Below are 21,033 nucleotides of genomic sequence, written 5' to 3'. Positions count from 1 at the left end.
ACTTAGAGACTAAGTCAATCACTTAACGTCATATAGTGGGAGAGCTGGGACGTGTACTCAAGCAGTGTGGCTGTAGAGTCAACATGCTTGGCCATGATGCCAGTCCTCTCAACCCTCCGTCCCTCGTCCCCAGAATGCCAGTCACTGCTCGAGGTTCTGTTCCCTCTTTTGTTTACAGGCATTAGTTGGTAGAATGGCCCTCCACCCCATCCCATTCAGGGTGTTTAGCACAATGGCCTGAATTATATTGGGTGTGGCTTCCTCTTCTATAATTCAAAGACATTAATTTGTCACTCAAAAGTTAGTATGGTGCCTATTAGCACCAGCACAAGTGTATTCTTTTTATACTTTATTTTTCTCAATATAGTAGGAGGGAAGACAATTGCTTATATTATAGCTGTGATGTATTTTCACAGTGGCATCTACAGTACTCATTTACTCACAAAATGCAGAACTTGATCTCACTCCTATTATTCTAGATAACAGTATCTTTCTTGTTATGTGGAACACTTTTAGAGTTAACAGAATTAGCTGCAGCCACGTCGTCTGTCATATGCCCCTTCAGGTTACAGACACCACAGGATGGATGGAAGAGGATAACAAGTTTCGAGAGATAACTATCTGTGTGCTGAGGGAAGAATTTGGCTTTCAAATTATACTAAATACATTTTCAGTGTTTGAGACATCACACTTTGGATTGCTTTTGAGAGACTGAATGTACAAATACACAATGGCCAGACCATACATGACAACAGAACTCTGACCCACAACCTCTGCAGCAACCAGTTCAAGAAGCCAAACCACAGTCTCTGAAGCAATCAGCCCAGAGATTGGGCTTTGGTCAGGGATGCCCAGTTCCCCTCATTTTTGCCCCTGCTTCCAGTTCAGGACCAGCCAGAGAAAGCCAAATATGCTTCCCAAACCACTTACCTAGGATACCCCGCTTCTAGTTAGTCTGCCTCCAATTTCCCCATGCCTACCACCCGGCTCAGATCACACCCGAGCATACCCATTTTTTCACCAGAAAGCTTTCCTGTGCCTGCCTTTGAGTTTCTGCCAGATTCAAGTAGGTGGTGGTGGCTGATTCCCTTGCTATAGCGAGCCCTAAATAGCCTCTGCTATAGTCTCTGTTTGTCCTCATTTGTATAGTCTTTATTTCCACACGTTCAAGAGAAATGAATCTTCTCTTGCTCTACTTGCCAGAAAATTGATTATATTAGTTCCTCTTTTCCAATGGTGTCTGTAGGGATTGGTTGAAGGGTTGACTATAGTAGCATCTAGATAGTTGGAGGGTTTCTACATTTGTGTGAAAGTCGCCTTACAAATATTAGCTTTATTGTTGTCCTAAAATATTTTTACTTCCTACTACTTGTAATTGGATGTGTTTGCCCGTCTCAGTAGCATTAAAAAAAAAAGACAGAGAAACAAACTGAAGATATTAAGGAGAGTTTTATTGTAAAGATAGACAGGACCTACGGTTTTACATTTTTCCAAGTCTACAGAAACTCTCAGAGTAGAAATTTCTTTATGTCTGTCATACCAGCAGACAGATTATTTATAAATTAGGGAAGGGAAAGTTCACTTCTTGGTAAACTGAGGTAAAGGAGGTGGCACCTTAATATCTTGGCCTTTCTCCAACTTCTTTTCACAATCCACCAGGTAATTGACTCCATCGATGACTATCTGAACAAGCTCAACCTTTGACAGTGAAAAAGATGAAAGATTAATTTGCATAGAAGACACATGCAAGGTTTTGATCCGTAGGAACAATACTGGGACAAATGAAAATTTGCCCTGTTACATGGACTGTAACAATTTCTTCTCTTTATTTCCCTAATGTTTTATAGGAGGAGAGGTGTCTGATGTTTATCACCAGGGACGGGGAGCGGAGATGTTACAGGGTTTCTCTCAATCTTTCTGCAGTTAAGATGGAGTTACTGCTTTGTGTGTAAGGACTTTTTAAAAATATGAAAACCATTAGTTTGCATCTCAGACACTTCTTCCCCCATCAATCTCTGTTATAACAGTGTGTCTTAAAGTAAAACTACACAGTGACACCCTTGTGATGTTCTCTGACCCGGATCTGAATTCTGACCTTCCACTAAGCTACCTGAGTACTAAACATGCTATAGTTCAGATATTATCATTTACACAATGAACGGCTTTCTGAAAATTGTTTAAACCCAAATGTTTGGCAATTAAATAATGCTTGTATTGTACCAGGCAAGTGTGCTACTTAAAGGAAACTGTGAATCATACTAAGATATACTTTTTAAAATTCCTGCTTTAAAAAAATATATGTTAGAACTTTTGTTTACAAATATTGGTTTTTCTTAAACTAGAGGACATCTACCTATGAATTTTTCCCTGGGAATCATCTCCCAAATAAATTATTTGCACTGCTCCTAAAGGGACCCAAACTAAGACAGAAAGGAATTACTAGTTAATTCTAGACAGCACTAAAATACATGATAAAACTCAAGAATGCACAGCAATAATGGAAGAGATGGTTAAGTGTTACAGCTGAACATACTTTAGGCATGACAGAGTCTAGTACACTCCCCACTTATTTTCATGCATAAGGAAACTGAAGCCCTATGAAAGGGTTGGGCCAGAAAGCTAGTCATTACTAATAAAAGAAACACTGATTTTCTACTTAGCCAACTGACCTATCTCAGTGTTGATGAGGGTGTGGTGATGGGTCTCTCATTCACTGCCTGTGGAACTCTCTTGGTATAAATCTTCTGGTAGGAAACTTGGTCATAAGTAAGGGACCCTCATCGTTAACCCAGGAATCCCTTTCCTAGAAATATATCCTAACTAACTAATCAGAGTTGTGATTAGAGTTATGTATAGAGATGGTCATACAGTTATGTACAGAGATAGTCAAACAAAATCTCAAATAATCAGGGAGATATTAAGTAGAAAATGGACCACCTTTACTATGCTGTCATTAAACAATATGTTTTGAAGAATTATAAAAATTCTTTTATAAGAATTTTATTTATAAAATATTTATATTTCTTTTATTTAAATATTTATATTTTATTTATAAAATATTTATATATATCTTATTTATAAAATAAGAATTTTATATTCTTTGAAGAATTATAAAATTACAGGAAAATGCTCATGTTATAATACACTGGGAAAAGCTGTGTTATATCAAATATGTTGTAATACTAAATTCTGTAAAAAACATTTTTTGAATAATTGTAAGAATGGAAGGCAATTTAGAATAATGTTCACAATGGTTATCTCAGGGTTGTTAGGTTGAACAAGTGGTTTTATTTTTTTCTTAATACTTTTGGGAATTTTTCTAGCTCCTATAGATGATCACTTATTGACTTACAGTTTTCTAAAAATGATGAGTACTTTGCTTTCCAGTATTAAAAATCTAGTTAATATTAGAAGCCGACAGGGCTAGGACCCAGATTTTCTTTATTCACTACACCATATTCAGCAAATTTCAGAAGGTGTAGTATTTATATCTGCTTCTTCCTCAAGTATCAATACTTTACCAGAGCTGGGAGCACTCAAGCTGATTTAATTGTTTTGAGTGTTTTCTCCTTTCCTTTCCTTAGTTTACTGGTAGGAGTACCAACTGGCAATGAAATATGCAAAAGATGGCAGGGAAGAAGAGCGAGCACCAATAATCCACAGATTTAATAACCAGCCACTGAGTTATTAAGAGTTTTATAAGCGGCTTTTAAATTAATGATGGGCACAATACGTTCAATGGGACCACATCCAGATAAGCTGGGATGACTTACTGAGGTCAGGATTTGCTTAGGATTCTGCTTCCATGCTCATTAAATGCGCTCTTTGTGCTTTTTCTCATGCATCACTCCAGGTCTACCTATAGTTTATGAATCCCATTTATCCTGTGTATTCACAGAATCCTAAGGATTATTTGATGAACACAATCTCACACATACCTCATGCATACCTTATTTGCCATCTTTAGCCCTAAACATAAAATTTTACAAACTATCAAGTGTCTAAAAACGTCAACGTGAAGATGATAGTATGTGACCTTCACCAAAGGAAATTCGGGATCAAGAGAAAACCCACTATTTCATCCTCCTCAGAGAGAGCACAGTGTTCTCTGACTCAGTGATGAAAGACTGTTGTCCTTTAGCATAACAGAACTCCCGCTGCTCAGGATTGCTGGGACAGCTCCGGGGGCAGGCAGGTGACAACCGTCCCACTGTGAATTCCTTCACTTGCTTATACATCCTCAGCTTACATCATGCTTACCTTTATGCATGGAGGACAAGTACTACAGAATGAAATGCTAACATGACTCAGGACTCAATGGGCAAAGAGGAGGTCTCAAATTTTGTGAATAAGGAAAGGCTGTTGAGTTTGCTTCTTTTCCTCCAGGCTGATTTTGGTAGTTCACGTTCGGAAAGTTAGAGAGATGTTACCTCTGATCGGCCAATTCGATCTATGTTGGAAATGTCATACACATCCGCCACTGCTTCTGTGTCCACACCACCTGTGCCACGCTTCTGGAGTCTCAGGTTCTCCAGGATCTTAGAAAATCGCGGATCCTGGGACAAAGGATAATACTTAGTGTCCTAAGAATCAAACTTGATTTGTCATCCTTGGCACACTTAGAAAAGACACATAATGAGAAGTAATAACAGTTAATATTTATTAAGCATTTATTTACTATGTACCAGGGCCCTGTGCTGGAACTTACAACAATCCCATGAAGAAGGTATTGCTTTTACCCCCATTTCACAGATGAGGAAAATAAGGCTCAGAGGAATTAACTTGCCTAAAAGGACACACAGGTAGAAGGTAGCAGAGCTGTCATTAACTTCTATACTGCTATATTGGCATCTGGATGCCAGCATTGGTGAGTTTATTATTCATCTATATAACACTCGTTACTGCTATAATTAAAATCATGACATTAAATCATAGCAAATAATTTTCTTATTGTAAAGCAACTACACTCCGATAAAAATCAAAAAAAATAATTTTCTTAGCATTGGAATTTTGAATAACAAATATTACCATACTTTTTTTTGGCCAAAAGCACATTTTCTAAAATTATTTTAAAGTATTTGATTCACTTGGTGTGCTGTGGCAGAACTCTTAGTTGCCCACCAGAATCCTTTTTCCTTTCTTCCACAGGAGAGCTGAGGAAGTAACCACTGGCTAGGTTCTTGCTAATGGAACAAGCAGAAGTGAAGGGTGCCACTGCCAGGCCTAGATCTTAATCTTTACACGGACACTCCCACGTGCTCTCTCGCCTTCCCACAGGTTAGAGCGTGAGGCCTGACTGTGACCACGCTAAGGGGACAACGCTCTAAGGCAGTGACCCTCCAAGTGCAGTTCCCTGACCGGCAGCATCAGCATCACCGGGAAATCTGTGAGAAATGCAAGTGCTGCAGGTGTTGCCACAAGCCTCCAGGTGATTTAGCTGCAGGCCCGAGTCTGAGAACCTCTGTATTGGGAGAGAGAGAGCAGAGAGGAGCAGCCGGCCTAACTATCCTGACTTGTTATATGAAGGAGAATTTAAAGTTCTTGTTCTTGGGACTTCCCTGGTGGTCCAGTGGTTAAGACTTTGCCTTCCAACGCAGGGGGTGTGGGTTTGATCCCTGGTCGGAGAGCTAGGATCCCACATGCCTCGGGGCCCAAAACCCAAAAAACATAAAACAGAAGTAATATTGTAACAAATTCAATAAAGCCTTTAAAAATGGTCCACATAAAAAAAAACTTAAAAGAAAAGAATAAAGTTCTTGTTCTTGACCCACTTCCCTTTTTTACAGCCCGTTAAAACTCTTATCCTACGGATACAAGCGTTTTTGAGACAAACAACGTTTTCTCGTCATTTTCTTTCATTAGTGCAGAAACTAAGGGTTAAGGAATTGGGCTGTGACGTTTTTCCCTCCACAAAGCAGTCCCAGGTGAGCTGATCCTGGTGGAACCCAACAGGGCCACTGGCTGCATGACATTACCTTGCTGAGCTTTGGGATCCTAACGTGGACACCAGCCCGTAATCCTGTGCCGAGGTTCGAAGGGCAGGTCAGAATGTATCCCAGGCGCTCGTTCCACATGAACTCCCAGCCTCGTTCTTGGATTAGGCGTTCTACCTAAGACAGGGAACAAATGACGAAGTTCTCAGATATCCATTCACTCAGCACATCCCAAACACCAGGGAAAGATGTGTGTACTGCATGTTTGCCGTGAATAAAACTTAGGTCAATTTATAGTACTACTTCTTTTTTTGGAAAGGAAAAAGCAAAGTTATCTGCAGTTTTTTTAAAAATTTATTTTTATTGAATGAAAGATTCTTTAAATTCTATAGTTCTTTACAATTTTCAAAAGTTTCACTCACATGATTTCATATAATCCCGTAATAACCCTTTTTCCCCCACCGCTATACTGCCCCTCCCCACTGCCGTCTTCCCAGTGGTAAGCACTAGTTCTCTATAGCTGTGAGGCTGCTTCTTTTTTGTCTGATTCACTAGTTTGTTGTATTTTTTTAGATTCCATATATAAGTGAGATCATACAGTATTTTTATCTTTCTCTGTCAGATATTTCTCTTAGCATAATGCCCTCCATGTCCATCCATGTTGCTGCAAATGGCAAAATTTCGTTCTTTCATCCTGCAGTACTTCTTTAATAGAAAATTAAACTTCTTCTATCACAATATTAAAATGGTCCAATTAAATTAGACGAACCATGTAAAGCACTGAACACAGTACCTAGCACATACTAAACACTCAATAAATGTCAGTTGTTATGCTTTTCCACATGAGCATAGTAGGAGAATATAGGAATTCTCATCAAGTATGGCTGTGGTCAGGTCACATATGAACATAGGTGCATCCTATACTGTCTCTATGCTTAGAACAGCCAAGATCTCTGTTAAAGAAATCAGAAAATAACTAATGATCCACAGACTTCTCTAAACCATCCTGCATTGGGAAGGGAAGCATAGGAACTTGCTAATAACAACAAAAAAAGTCATCTATTTTTTGAAGCACTGCCCTGGAAGTCCCGCCCCAAAAGAGTGCCATGATCCCTAGAAAAGATTAGCCCCATCTTGGAAGTCACCATATAATATCTTTTTTCAAGAATGAAAAACAAAGAGATTTTATTTTAGTGACTATTCAGAATTCTCTGATGACATCTTACCTCTTTTAGTCCACGACAGAATCGCTCAAATACTCTTTTCATATTGCCTCCTTTCTCCATAGAGATTACCCTGGTGTGGTCTTCCTCATTAATCCAGATGAGAAATGTCTTGTCATTATTATGCCTAATGAAGAGAGAAATACTGTGTTGAGTGTTAATTACATTTGTTTCAACACATGAAAATTCCCATTACCTCTGTAGCTTGATTGCTTCATTTCACCTTCCTCATTTCCTTAGATGGTCCTAATCTCTTAACTGTGCCTGAACAAGTACTGCAAAATAATGTTACCTTGACAGAATGAAGAGTAAGACCAACTCCAACCCTCAAAGATGTCATGTTTTCGCCCAACAAGAACATAATCTCCCTCATTCCTCAGACCAGGATGACAATAATTCAGCCATGATAACATTTGGCTTTGACGCCAACAAGAGTGTTTTGCCTCCTAATAGATTCAACCAAAATCTTGTGGCACTTAAAAAAAGATTTTACCTGCAGCTCAACACGTTTGGGGTGCAGAAGATTTCACATATGTTTGCTGTATAGATCCCGCCTATCCACCCCCACTGAGCAGCTGCTCCCAAACACTTTGATCTGGGCTCCTTCGGATAGTGTCATAATAACTTACCAAGGTTTAGGAATCAAAGTGGCCTGAGGACTCTTGGCCAAGACAAAATATGTGTACACTCAATAGTCACTCTTCCTTGTAGAGTTTTGCTTAAATCCTCAATATTTACTTTTCATTTTCTGCTCTTTTGTTTTAATGTCATGAAACAGATTCTCTGGGAGGTCAAATAATATGAAGCTAAGTTTTTCTTAAAAAGAAAGTCTTTTTTCTCATGCACAATTCATGCAAAACAGCTAACATTCCCGCACATTTGGAAACATCATTATACTTATATATTACACACACACACAGACACCCACCCCCAATTTCTAAGTACTCTATCTTCTCCATTTAGCTCAAGCTGGGCATGCTGTAAAGCGCAGGTCACAGCAACTTCAGGTTAGGACAAGCAGCGATCTGAAGGAGAACATCTGCACACAATGCAAATGTGAAAATGCTATGTTCATACCAGATTCCCCTGGCATCTGGCCAGTCACGGGCCATCCCAGCACAAGTTAGTAAAGGGGATACTGGCTTATCAAATAGAAAGTGGTCCTGCAGGCCCAAAGGGACAAAGCAAAAAGAAGAAACTGATGAGATCAGACACAATGGCAAACGTCAGGTGATCAACTTTCAACTCACTAATAATGGCTGCGGTCTCTCAGGCAGTGCTTCTCAGCATTGGCTGCCCACTATAATAACTGAGAGCTTAAAATATTCTAATGCCCAGTTCCCATCTCTCAGAGATTCCGACTTGTCATTGGGTGCAGCAGCCTGGACATCAGTTATTTTCAGGTGATTCCAGTGTACAGCTAAGGTTGAAAACCGCTGGCTTAGCCCAGATGGAGATCCTTAATCACTATGGAGTGTGTCTACCCCACCAGCACCAACCCCATGCAATGGCAGAGTGGGCAGTGAGTGAGGGGTGCTATCCTGAAAAGTGTTGTATATAGCTGCATTCTCCATGTTACCAGCATTGTTGGTTTATTATTATCATTCCTTCCATTAAAAAATATTAGAGATGTAAAATAATGATCTGTAAATAAAAATAGTCACCATTCATTTAATGGTCACTATGTGCCAGGCTCTATGCTATGTACTTTTATTTCCTTTAATCCTCACAACACTCTGAGGTAAAGGTCATCATTCTCTTTGGTAGGAAAAGGAAACAGATTGAGAGAGAGGAAACCTATCACAGCTAGAAAGTGGCAGAGCCTAGATGCAAACCTAGACCTGCATGACTCCCAAGTATGCCTCTAGCTACAATATGCTACCGTGCAGACCAAAATCAGATCAAAATACTGTGTGTACACAGTAAGAATATGACTATGGATATATTACACTGAAGTCAGAAATAAAGAGGACACAGGAAGATCTACAATCTCTAAGCGGAAGGGGTTGGAGACCTGAGCCAGGCCAGGCTTATGGACTATCATTGCCCAGGAAACAGCATGCCCTTTAACCTGGCAACCAGAAGTGGCTACTTGAGGCAGAGGAGGGCTTGTTCTGTACCAGAACAAGAGGAGGGGACCAGGAGACTGAGGCCTCTAGACCACACAGTTGCCCGCCTGGTTTGGAAATGGGGCATATTTTGTGGCATCACATCTTCTGAAATGACAGAAATTTGCTTCCGCTTTTCCTTGGAGTTAAAAGTTACCTTAAAATGCCATTCTGTTTCAACTTTGCTACAGGGAAAAAAGGAAGGGACTTGAGATTTGCCTACCCTAGTGTTAGAGGGAAGCCATGGAGACCCTATGGAGGCAGCAGGAACCCCAGAGGCCAGCTCCAATGTGAGTCAGGGCAGGCCTTCCACCTGGATAATTCCCTTTCCAGAAGCTCCTAGCTTCCTGGACTTTGAGTGTGGTAATGGAGACCATCCTCCAGGCCCAGACGGGATTTTCCACACCCAACTGTTCCTATTTATCAACAAGCCCGGGGATCCTCCACTCACTCCCACACAGCAATGGCAACCCACCACCCCATTGTTTCCTCGGCAGACTTTATCCATAGACCTCCTCCACTTTTGACCTAAGCTTTTAAGGCCTGCTTTTCCTTCCTTAGACTGACCAGCCTGAAGCCCCAGCAAGCTCCCAACCAGAGCAGGGGTCTGAGCTCCGTGGGAGACCGCCCCGCGCGGGTCAGGGCTCTCTCGGCACAGCCCCGCCCCGGGCAGCCCACGTGGTTCGGGGTCACTCACATCGATGAGCCGCTGCTGGTCCTTCTCCGTCATCTCGGACAGCCGGTAGTAGCGGCCGGCCAGGTCCCCCTTGAGGCCCTTCAGGGCCATGACGGCCACGTTCTCCACCTCCCTCCGCTCGGCCCGGGTGCAGGCGGGCGGCAGGCTCAGCCCGCGGATGCTGCGGCCCGTGCGCACCCGAGATGACAGCACGTAGCGCTCGTCCAACTGCCCATGTGTGATCTACAGAGCAGAGTGCGGGGTTACCGCAGCGCCACGGCCACAGTGGCCTCCAACCCGCTGACCAGGGGACCCCCGGGCACTGAGCGCGTGTGCATGCTGGACACATCGGGCAACTCTGGGGGCAGGGAGGGGTCTTGGAGGGAAGTCAAGGGAGGAGCTACTTTACACAGCGCTGTCTGCAGTCCTTTACCCTGGCTAGGTTTGGGGTGAAAAAAGGAATTGTTCTGGAAAAGGCTAAAGTCTTCAGTGACCACCACTACGCTGGTGGTAGGAGGTAAGAAAAACAGACTTTGGGACCTTCCTGACTGTCTCAGTGGCCCTCTAGGGAGCATGGTGTGGGAGGGCCATCACAGAACTTTCAAGGGCATCTGACCCAGGGGCCCTTCTCTCCAGTTCTCCTTACCTTGGTCTCTGGAGTGCTGGCTTCATGGGAAGGTACAGAGGTGGCTGGAGCCTACCTTGGATTCGTCCAGATCCGTGGGGTGCTTCATCACCCTGGGGTCATAGCCATTGTGCCGCAGCTTGATGACAGGGTCAAAAAGGTCGGCAAACACCTGCAGGAGGGACGACGCTCCTGTTTCCTCTTGAATTGGTTCATCTATCAATACTTGAATTGGTTCATCATTTGTTCCTATTTATCTTAAGGGCCAAAGCTGATGCCCTCCTTCTCTGAAATTCTCAGTGCAACCATGCAGGAAATAGGTGTGAGACCGGACTGATGGTTAATAATAATGATAATAATTATAGTAGTAGTACTAGTAGGTCGCATATACCAGAGGAAACCTCTTTGAGGCACCTTGCCCCTTGGGAGAGGGCAGGGCTACAGAACTCTGTCATAGTAACCTCCTCTCTAGCGATTCTGCCAAGTTCACTGCCATCAGATGGAGCAAGAAAATCCTGTGTTTAAGAATTTGAGGGTTTTCTCCAGAAGCTCTTGCTTTTGTGGGATAAAAGAAGCTGCCAGCTCAAAGCTAAGCAGTTCTGTGGTCCAAAGGGATGGTCGGGTTCTAGACTTTAAGCAATATAATAAATTTGTGGAAAACCAGCTGCATAGAAAGAAAAGTGCACAGCAGCAATTAAGGCAAAGCAGGGGGACCTGTTACCCTGTGAGGACCTTCCCCAGCACAAACTATCTCAAGTGAAATCTACTTTCTAAAAAACCAAAAACTGCAGGAACATCCTTTAGGTAAAATAAGGTTCAGAGAAGTCAAACAGAGCACCGTGCCGCCTTTGGGAGCTGTGGGGAGTGGGTCCTGGGAGCCAGCTCTAGTCTGGGACTCTGGGAGCCCAGAAGTGGGCACTGCTGTCCCTGAGTGAGCTGCTAGCCTAGTCTATTCAAGGGGGCCCTCTCCCTCCTCTTGATGGCTGCCTTCCCAGGGAATCACCTTCAGCTCCCTGCAACAGAAGGTGCAAAGGGGGCACACCTGAGGGAGATGGGCTGGAGGTTTTTTTTTTTTTACTGTAATTTAGAAGCTGCTCTGGCGGCTGAGCTCCAGATCAGCAAACCATCCTGTGCTTCTGACCCAGGATGAGGATGCAGAGATCATGGGATTTCTCCAACAGGCTCAGTGAACTCAGTAAGACTACAGGGGGCTGTGTAATCAGTAATTCCCAAACTAAACACACATGGAACCATCCTCCAGCCTCAATAAAGTTCAGCTACAAACACATCATCTCCTAATGCCTTATCCATGAATACACAAACAATAAAAACATTAAAAGGTTTTATTTTTTCTGTACTAACTCATCCCCTTGACAAGCTCTGAGAGCTGGGTCATGCAACTCATTCCTCGGTGGGGAGGGATACTACAGCAGCAGCAAAGGAAACCCTGTCCCTGGGAAGCTGTAGACCTCACTGTTCCAGAGAGCACTGCAGCTGTTCTGTTGAAGCTGGCTTCCTGAGCGCCCTTCCTGAGAAAACAGCAAGTTGGTCCCACAGAGAGAACCCAAAGCACGCCTCATACACACACTACAGAACCGGCAGCCAAGAGTTTTACCTCATAGGACTCCTCGTCACCAGCCACCATGCCCACGGTCTTTATGAAGGGGTGGCCGGGGTTATCCACTCCAGTCTGGATACACTGGTCCAGGGTGTAGCCATTGGGCGTCACCTTGTTGCGGAGCTTGGCGTAGATGGCCGGCGTGAGGCACTCGGCCATGCAGTTGTTGTGTTTGCGCAGATCAGGGTAGTCTGCGCTGCAGGAGGAGGAGAGGGGTATTCAGTGAGCAGCCCCTGAGGCAAGGGGCCTATGCAAGAGCTTTGTTTCTGGCCAGCCATCCTTCCACCAGGCTCTCTTCAGCCAGTGGGCAGAGGAAAACTGGCTAGATCATGATTTAAGTAAGCCAGATTTTAAAGACTAGTTCCCTGAACTGCCAGAGGGATGGACCTGGCCCGGCCTAAGGAGTCCATTATGCTGGCAGCAGGAGCCCACAGACTGTGGCTTATGTTTACGTAAAGAGGAAATAGAGTGAAACGATTAGAAAAGAAATTGAAATCGTATGTAGACTTTTTTTTTTTACACCCAGAAGTTTGGGTAAATTACAACAACTACATTTTGGTCCCTTAGGTCTGTGATAGAGGCTAACAACCCTGTGGGTAGAACTACACAGAAATTCATTGATTTACCTGTCCTCTGTCTATGACGCAAACTCTATGACTATCTGCTTTGTTGAGAACAGTGCCTGCCTATAGAAACAGGCATTCAGTAAATAGCTGTTGAAATAATGCATAGAAAGAAATCAAAAGGGGGGTTGCCACCTTACCCTGGGATATGTACTGATTGAAGAATAGAGGATTCAAGACCACCACAGGCTCAAACACAGGTAATCTCACATAAGGAATTCCTGAGGTATATGGTAGGTGCCAGTAATTCCCTCAGAGTTCCTAATTCTCATGAAAGCCAGTAAATGTTTCTGAGAAACAACTCAGGTTTTCCTTGTCTCTTTCATGCACAGCTGCCTATACGGAATCCCTTAAAGTCAGCATCCACTCCAGCTCTATCCAGTGTGGGACGTCTCAGCCATGACAAGGTCCCCAGGTGGAGAAAACAGTCCATCTTCATGCCACTTCTCTGCTTCCCTTCTGCAAGGTCCTTTAAAGCTGATACTTAGGGACTTCCCTGGCGGTCCAATGGTTAAGACTCTGCGCTTCCACTGCAGGGGACATGGGTTTGAGCCCTGGTAAGGGAACTAGGATCCCACATGCTGCACTGTGTGGCCGGAAAACAAATAAAATAAAAAGCAAAGAAGCTGATACTTAAAATCAGTGCTGTCGCATCACGTTTTCCAGAAGGCAGTACAGCATGAGTGAGGCATGAGTCTGGAATCAAGGTCCCTGGGTTCACATTTGGCTGCACCAGCCGTGTGAACTTGGGCACGACTTAATTTTCCTAAGCCTCCGTTTCATCACAAAGGGATGCTAAGAGGAATAAAATACTCTGCATAAAGTGCTCAACATGCCTACACATATTCAACAAAGGTTAGCTCCGACTGTTATTACTATTCCACTAGAGCTCAAGCTCTGGGCAGGAATGATGACACTACACATCCCTGGATTTGCCACAGGTCACTGTGCTTAATGAGTCCATTTGATTTAGTCACCCTCAGAGGCAAAAAGAGGGGCCTCTGCCGACAGTTTCAGAAGAGGAAAGCATATTTCTGGCTGGCATTTTGGTGTCGTTTTAAAGCCAGGAGGACTTACCTTGGAGGGAATAGCCTGTGTTGTTCCCGGGCCTCAGCACACACGTTCTGCCGTTTCAGCAGGTACCCCGTAGTCAGGGCACTGGTGCCCAAGGTAGCAAATAACAGAGAGGCATTGCGGCCAGTTAGCAACTTCGAGAAGGTACTGGCCATCCTTCCTCTTGGATGAGTGTCTGGAAAGCAGAGAAGCTAAAGATTATTTTTTATTTAAAAAAAATTTTTGGCCACATCGTACAGCTTGCAGGATCTTAGTTCCCCGACCAGGGATTGAACCCGGGCCCCCGCAGTGAAAGTGCCTATGCTTAACCTCTGAACCACCAGGGAACTCCAGAGAAGCTGAGAATTAGCCTCACAGGATGGCCCTGAACCACAGTACAGAGAACAACAGGCAAGAGAAAAACTGCAGGCGACTTAGCCTGTTTCGTTGTTTTGTTTTTCTTTCTTCCTTTCTCCCCAGTCCCCTTCACACTGCTTAGGAAAACCTGGGTAGTTTTTTTTTTAATTATTATTATTATTTTTTAAATTTATTTTGGCTGTGCTGGGTCTTCGTTTCTGTGCGAGGGCTTTCTCTAGTTGTGGCAAGTGGGGGCCACTCTTCATCATGGTGCGTGGGCCTCTCACTATCGCGGCCTCTCTTGTTGTGGAGCACAGGCTCCAGACGCACAGGCTCAGCAGTTGTGGCTCACGGGCTTAGTTGCTCCGCGGCATGTGGGATCCTCCCAGACTAGGGCTCGAACCCGTGTCCCCCCTGCACTAGCAGGCAGACTCTCAACCACTGCACCACCAGGGGAGCCCCTACCTGGGTAGTTTTTAGACACTGAGAATGTCAAACTGCTTGCAGTCCTTGCCATTTTCTCCACTAATATGATATAGCGGGAAAAACCCAGAGGATTTCTACGTCTGGCTGCTTGACAGCCCAGGTGCTCTTTTGGACTCTGCCGCTACACAACTAGACCCTGAATAGAATGCATTGCTGGGCTTGTAAGGCATAGAGGAAGTTGTTACCAAACGAGCTTCATCTTGCCCAACGCACAGCAAGCCAAAATGCCGAAACACTAAGGTCTGCAGCAAAGAGAGGGTTTATTTACAAGGCAGCCAAGGGAGAAGATGGGAGAACAAATCTCACAACCACTTCCCTGAAAGCAATGGGCTTGGGGTATTTATGGGATAACAAAGAAGCAGGGTGGTCTGGGAGTGTGGGGAAAGATGATTGGGAAAAGGTTTGGTAATTGTTGTTTTGCACAGGTGTAATAAAGCTACACACCTCTGCAGGTTCTGAGGGTAGAGTTTTCAGCCCTCCTATGTCAAAAGGTCACTGACATCCATGTATGCCCAATTGGACGGTTGCTGGTCCTATCTAGTTATAACCAGCTCCGCTTAAACTAGACACAGCTGAGTCCACGTTCCTGGAAAATAACTCAGGCAAACATCTTATTGTTTAGGCTAGGAGCTGCTTGGTGGAGATGCTAGTCTTAAGACAACCTTGATTGGTGAAGGCAGGTGGAATGGATTTGACTAATCATTACTCGCAGTTGCAAAGTCTCTAAGGACCATTCTCCTACTTTGCTCACCCCAAATGAGTTGGTGTTGGAGCTCAGGTTTGGGTTATCTTGAGAGTGGATGTCCATTTGAATACTAAGGTCTGGATACCAGCAGGGAGGTGGGGAATTGAGTCTAAGACTACCCAGTTGAGCTAGGACCCTTGAAAGGGGCTAAAGTGGTCCAGGGTCAGGAGCCCTCCAGCAGAAATGCACTCAAATCTGCTCTGAGGAAGGTATACTCAGTTTAGGCCCTGCTTCCCTACAGAGTAAGATCAAGCAATAGGCTCTTGGTCAAAGATCACCAAGCACACAAGGAGGCACCATGAATGGGAGTCAGCAGAAGAAATGGCCACAGATTCAGACCTCCAATGACTGAAGATACTGGAATTGTCAGACAAGAATATAGATTAGCTCTATGCGGAATGTTTAAAGAAATAAGTGATGGAATCACAATGACGAGCAAGCAACAAGAGACTATTAAGAATAATAAACCTGATTTGAAAGAGAACTGGAATGAACCATGGATATAATAGAGCTGAAGACAGGATAAATGAATTGGAAGATATATCTTAAGAAATTATCCAGAATGTTGCACAGGTAAATAAGAAAATGGAAAATATGCGATAAAAGAGGTATAAAGGATAGAATGACAAGATCAAATACACATCTAATGGAAGCCTCAGAAGGCAGAATAGAGAAAACAGAGAAGCCATATTTCAAGGGAAATGGCTGATAATTTTCCACAACTGATGAAAGACAAAAATCCATGATTCAAGAGGCATGACATAAGTCAAGCAAAATTAAAATAATCCACACATACCTAAATAACAGTCAACTGCAGAATATTAGCAACAAAGATATCAAAAGCAGTCAGCGAGAAAAGACAGTTCATCTATAAAGAAAAAACATCAGCTGATTTTTCAACAATGAATAATGGAAGCCAGAGATATGGTGTCCTTACGGGGCTAAGGCAATAATTATCAACCAGACTTGGGGACACAGTCAAACTATCTTTCAAAACTGAGAACATGTATAAATCAAGATAACTATTTATGGGACTTCCCTGGTGGTGCAGTGGTTAATAATCCACCTGCCAATGCAGGGGACATGGGTTCGATCCCTGGTCCGGGAAGATCCCACATGCCGTGGAGCAACTAAGCCCATGCACCACAACTACTGAGCCTGTGCTCTAGAGCCTGCGAGTCACAACTACTGAAGCCGGTGCACCTAGAGCCCATGCTCCGCAACAAGAGAAGCCACTGCAATGAGAAGCTCGTGCACCGCAACAAAGAGTAGCCCCCATTCGCCGCAACTAGAGAAAGCCCGCGTGCAGCAGCAAAGACCCAATACAACCAAAAATAAATAAATATATTTTTAAAAGATAAATATTTATATAATATCACCAGGGATGAAAATCAGATACCCTGCTGTGTCTGCTACTGCCCAGAAATCAGAATGGACAATTAATCCACAGTATCACCCAGTGGGGAGCTATTTATCATGGGTTGTTGAGTGGAGAACAATAGAGCAGGTAACTCTTAGTACTCTCTCATTATATTGGTCTCTGTGATGCCCAAATAAAGGAAGGGTGGAATTTTTTCCCCTTGTATTTAGAAGATTACCAAGGCTCTGCTACAAGATTCTCCAAGCACAGGTGGGTTGGATGACTGCAATGAGCCTGTTGAGAGTATGGTTGTGGTATGAAAACCTGGGCTCTCCAGCAGACGATAAACTCCTCTAATAAGGTGAGGTCGACATGGCCTTACGCACAATTCTAAGAGTAGCCTTCTGAGGTCCACTTTCTTCCTTGATTGCATTTTGGGAACTGGGATGGGTCCATCAACTTTGTGCTTCCAGGATCCCCACCTGGAAGTCTTTACTTAACATTTTTTGAGCTAGGGAGAAATTCGAACATCTCAACTAAAAGCATCGAAGTCCTTGAAAAAAATTAGGAAGTTATTTTTCTACGTTAGCCCAGGAAATCAGATTATCAGACAGCCTTTCCTAGGTGTCATTTCTAAAAACAATTCCCTCCATCGTAAAGACAACAGGAATTACTTTAGTAATCAGCAGGCAAGATAAATGGGCCATTTCTCAAAGTCGTTCTAGGGATGTGTAATGGCCCAACATTCATCTCATCACATGTACTTCTTTGCTCCCTACTAGACTTTGGGCTGTTGTCCATCTCCTTCCAAGAGTAGGTTAGTGTTCCTCAACAAACAGCACTCAGGCTTCCTGGCTCTCGTACACAGCAGGTGACACTAACTTACATCTTTCAGACCTGTCTTATTTGCTTCCAGACCCTCCAATCTGCTTTTCAAGCAGAGAGGCAATACTGTCTTCTATGAGTTTTACCACAGAACTCACCAAAGTAAAGGAATTGTTGACTGAATTCTTTCCAGACTCTATATGGGTCAAAATTTAAGCCAGCCCTAAGTTAATAAGAAGTGCGTTGGTTTCTGAGTTTGGCTCAATAGCTTGACTTTTATTTTTCTTTCTTTAATTGGCTTTAGCACTGACAGGTGTTCACATCAGCATGTTTGAGAAGATAAATCCAAAGAGGTAGAGTCAGGAGGAAGAGGAGGGAGTGTGTCTATGTGCAGCCCACTGACCACTGGTGGTCTTTAAAGGTCTTCCTCTTTGTAAGGGTGATCTGTGAGTAGGTGTCTGACTCAGAATATTAATGTTTGAAATATTTTAGTTTCTGGAAATAATATTAACATCCAAGAGTTCTAACATCATGCTGGTGTCTGGGCAGTGATGCATGATTCATGGTAATAAGCCCGTGGAGGCTTTGGTGGCAGCAAGACGAGCAATCCTAGAGCTGAAATTCAGAGCACCCCTGCTTTGATTCCTTGTAGAGAATTGACACAGACTCAAAGCTTTGGTGAAGAATTCCTGTTTCTTTGACTCTATGTTTTTCTCTCTCCAAGATACAGTGAGACATAGAATTTCTCTACTGAGGTCCCAATCGATAAACTTGGGTATGAGACTGAAACAAGGGTCTCATTGAACAGGGTAGTAATTTGGCAACGGCTGAGCCATGCTCCCCAAAGACCCAAAGCCAGGCTTGCAATGAAATCACTTTTCCTCATGACTAAACTAACTCTCTCTTGCATGTTAAAAGTTAGTCTTTGAAAAGCTGCACAGGCAGGACATTGTTTTGTCTTACAGATTCCTCTGTTACCCAGGAGGCCCCAATCTTACATAAGCACCATCTACAGCTAAAATTCCTGCTCAGGAGAGACTTGATTTATTATTTGCACAGATGGTAACATGCGGCATAAACAAGTGGAGTTGGAGAGAGGTATGTGAGAGGTAATCTGTGTCCACCGAAGGGGTCAGTATTTGGCTTTGCCTAGTTTCCACAGATAGTAGTTCTATAAATCAGTATATTGTGTGAAACCACTGGAACAAAAGTTTGGAGCATAAGAGATCTGAAGCTCCCTTACAAGCTTTTTAATTTTTTTCATTCCCTCCATGCCCCTAGTATTAGCATAACACACTGAACTCTTTTGTCAAGAGATCACTTGAGAGAGGAGATGAGGGGCTGGAACAGCTGTGGTGTTTCTCCAGGTACAAAAGCTTCAGCATCCAGACACCCTCACTGTGGGCGCCACATCAAGGCTTTGGCGTTTGCTCTTCTCTTTGCCAGATCTATGTGGGAGAGCAGGTGTCAACTGAGTGGGCGATGTGAGGCTAGAAAACGGGGCCGATCAGAGAGCTGAGCAGATGGGGGAGCAGAGGGCTGGGGGGAGAGGAACATGGGCAACAGAGAAGTTGAGAAGCCAGCTTCCCTCAGCCTTGTGAGGCCAGCAGCCAGTGTTCCCTGGTAGAGGAATCCTGATCTATTTGGGGGGAAAGAGGCAGATGTCAACTAAAGAAGCTCATATTCAGAATTTTGTGAAGGCTCACACAAGCACATGTGCACATACATTCAGGGACTGTCATGGGGGCCCAGAACACCTAGGACCCAGTGGGCTGGCCCGACATTCGGATTGACAGCTCTAGAGCCTGTACAATCTCAACTTGAAAATATACATATATATATATATATACACACACATATATATATATATTCTAATATAGATATTACTTTTTAAGATATCAGTTTTCTGTCCGTACTTTTGTGCTAATGCAATAAACCACACTAATTGGTTCTAGTAAAATTATTGTTACTGTTTTAGTAAAAGTATTGCTTCTTACTGCCCCTCAACTAGGACTCTGCCGTCCATTTTTCCCTGTCTGACTGGACCACAGCCTGGTGCCTTGTCCCCACAAAATCTCCCTGTGCCCTTCTAGCCTCAGGTGATGGCTTTCTCTCTGAGTTCCCAAAGCATTCACGGGCTGCTCACTCACTTGCACTTGAGCTGCGTAGTTTTTTGACATTTGTTGGTGAACTCAATTGTCCTGTATCTCCTGTCATGTTAGGGAACTCCCCACTATGTTCGGATTATCTTCCCAGTTGATGGGTAAAATCTTCAAGGACAGGAACTCATCTGCCACAGATCCTTGCACATAGTAGCTGCTCAGTAAACACTTCCTCCCAGGCTTTACATAATTATTTGTGAGCAGTGCTCTGCCTGATTTCCAGAAGGAGGATATCATACCAGCCTCCTATGTATCTCCTTCTAAATGCATGTAGGTCTAAGGGAATGGGTCCTTTTCCCTGGGCTATTCTCCAGGGCACCTTACTAACCTGGCTCCTTTACTCCCAAGTACTTCTCACTTTTAATCTGCTATGAAGCCCCAGGCCTGGTATCCAAGCCAATATAGAATCAATTTTGTGAGCTAGCTTCCTGGATCAAAACTTGAGAAAAAAATCTACTTACATAACACTAAACACGTCCCTTTCAGCTACTGATTTTGAAATCCTATCATAAAAGCAACTGAGTGAGGCTGGTAGGCAGGTTTTCAGCATTTCCCTGCTCAGGCTCCTGGTCTCTGTTGAGCTGCCCCTGAGCCAGGGTAGCCCAGCACAGGCTCCTGACCTCTCAGCCATGACAGGCTGGTTGCCCCGCTGGGAGCCCACTGAGCCCATCCTCGGCGGTTTCCAGGGGTGATCCAGCAGATGCTACCCCACAGATAACAGATGAAGCACCACTGCATGCCCTTCCTTCCTCCAGGGATCCTTCTCGGACTGAGCAGTAGGTGGGGGAGGAGGGGTCAGATGAAGAGAAAAGTGCTAGGTGTCGGGGAAATTTAAGTCTCCCGACACCCAGAAATTTCTCTCCAAAAGACAGAGGAGAGAAAGAAAACAGTTTGATTATTGACTAAGCACGAAACCAGACTGTGATGCACATCAGCTAAAGAGACTGGAAAGACAGAACAAAATCTCACCCTCTTAAAGAGCCGTGCTGATAGGACCCACCTACACCTGTTCTTCAGGTAACTCAAGTAAGAGGACATGACAGCACCATTTGTCACACAGAATTCACTCTAAATTCACCTGATCATTGGGGTGGCCGTTTGTGTTAGTTAACTGCCTTTATCCAAAGGGAAAATGAGCTGTTCCCATCTCTCTGACAGCAGGTCTTTACCACCGAGCCTGGGAGATTGGGGTGCTATCTTCCTGGTGTTTACATTTCAAAGAGATGGCTCCCAGGCCTT

The 21,033-nt window shown here is 43.8% G+C and overlaps 1 protein-coding gene across 1 annotated transcript in view; it reads right to left on the bottom strand.

The window, feature by feature from the left end:
• Window positions 1-1,430: 1,430 nt before the first annotated feature.
• CKMT2 (creatine kinase, mitochondrial 2) overlaps window positions 1,431-21,033 on the bottom strand; it is a 28,041-nt gene continuing 8,438 nt past the window's right edge. The window contains exons 2-10 of the mRNA XM_060143219.1: window positions 13,884-14,055; window positions 12,181-12,379; window positions 10,642-10,737; window positions 9,962-10,183; window positions 8,234-8,319; window positions 7,160-7,283; window positions 5,976-6,110; window positions 4,431-4,556; window positions 1,431-1,698 (exon numbers count right to left, since the gene is read on the bottom strand). Of these exons, the coding sequence (XP_059999202.1) occupies window positions 1,579-1,698; window positions 4,431-4,556; window positions 5,976-6,110; window positions 7,160-7,283; window positions 8,234-8,319; window positions 9,962-10,183; window positions 10,642-10,737; window positions 12,181-12,379; window positions 13,884-14,035 (1,260 nt within the window). The 5' untranslated portion in view covers window positions 14,036-14,055 and the 3' untranslated portion in view covers window positions 1,431-1,578. The remainder of the gene's footprint in view (window positions 1,699-4,430; window positions 4,557-5,975; window positions 6,111-7,159; window positions 7,284-8,233; window positions 8,320-9,961; window positions 10,184-10,641; window positions 10,738-12,180; window positions 12,380-13,883; window positions 14,056-21,033) is intronic.

The sequence above is a fragment of the Lagenorhynchus albirostris genome, chromosome 3 (genome assembly GCF_949774975.1).
Source record: "Lagenorhynchus albirostris chromosome 3, mLagAlb1.1, whole genome shotgun sequence".
Lineage (NCBI taxonomy): Eukaryota > Metazoa > Chordata > Mammalia > Artiodactyla > Delphinidae > Lagenorhynchus > Lagenorhynchus albirostris.
This window is presented reverse-complemented; position numbering and strand designations above follow the sequence as displayed.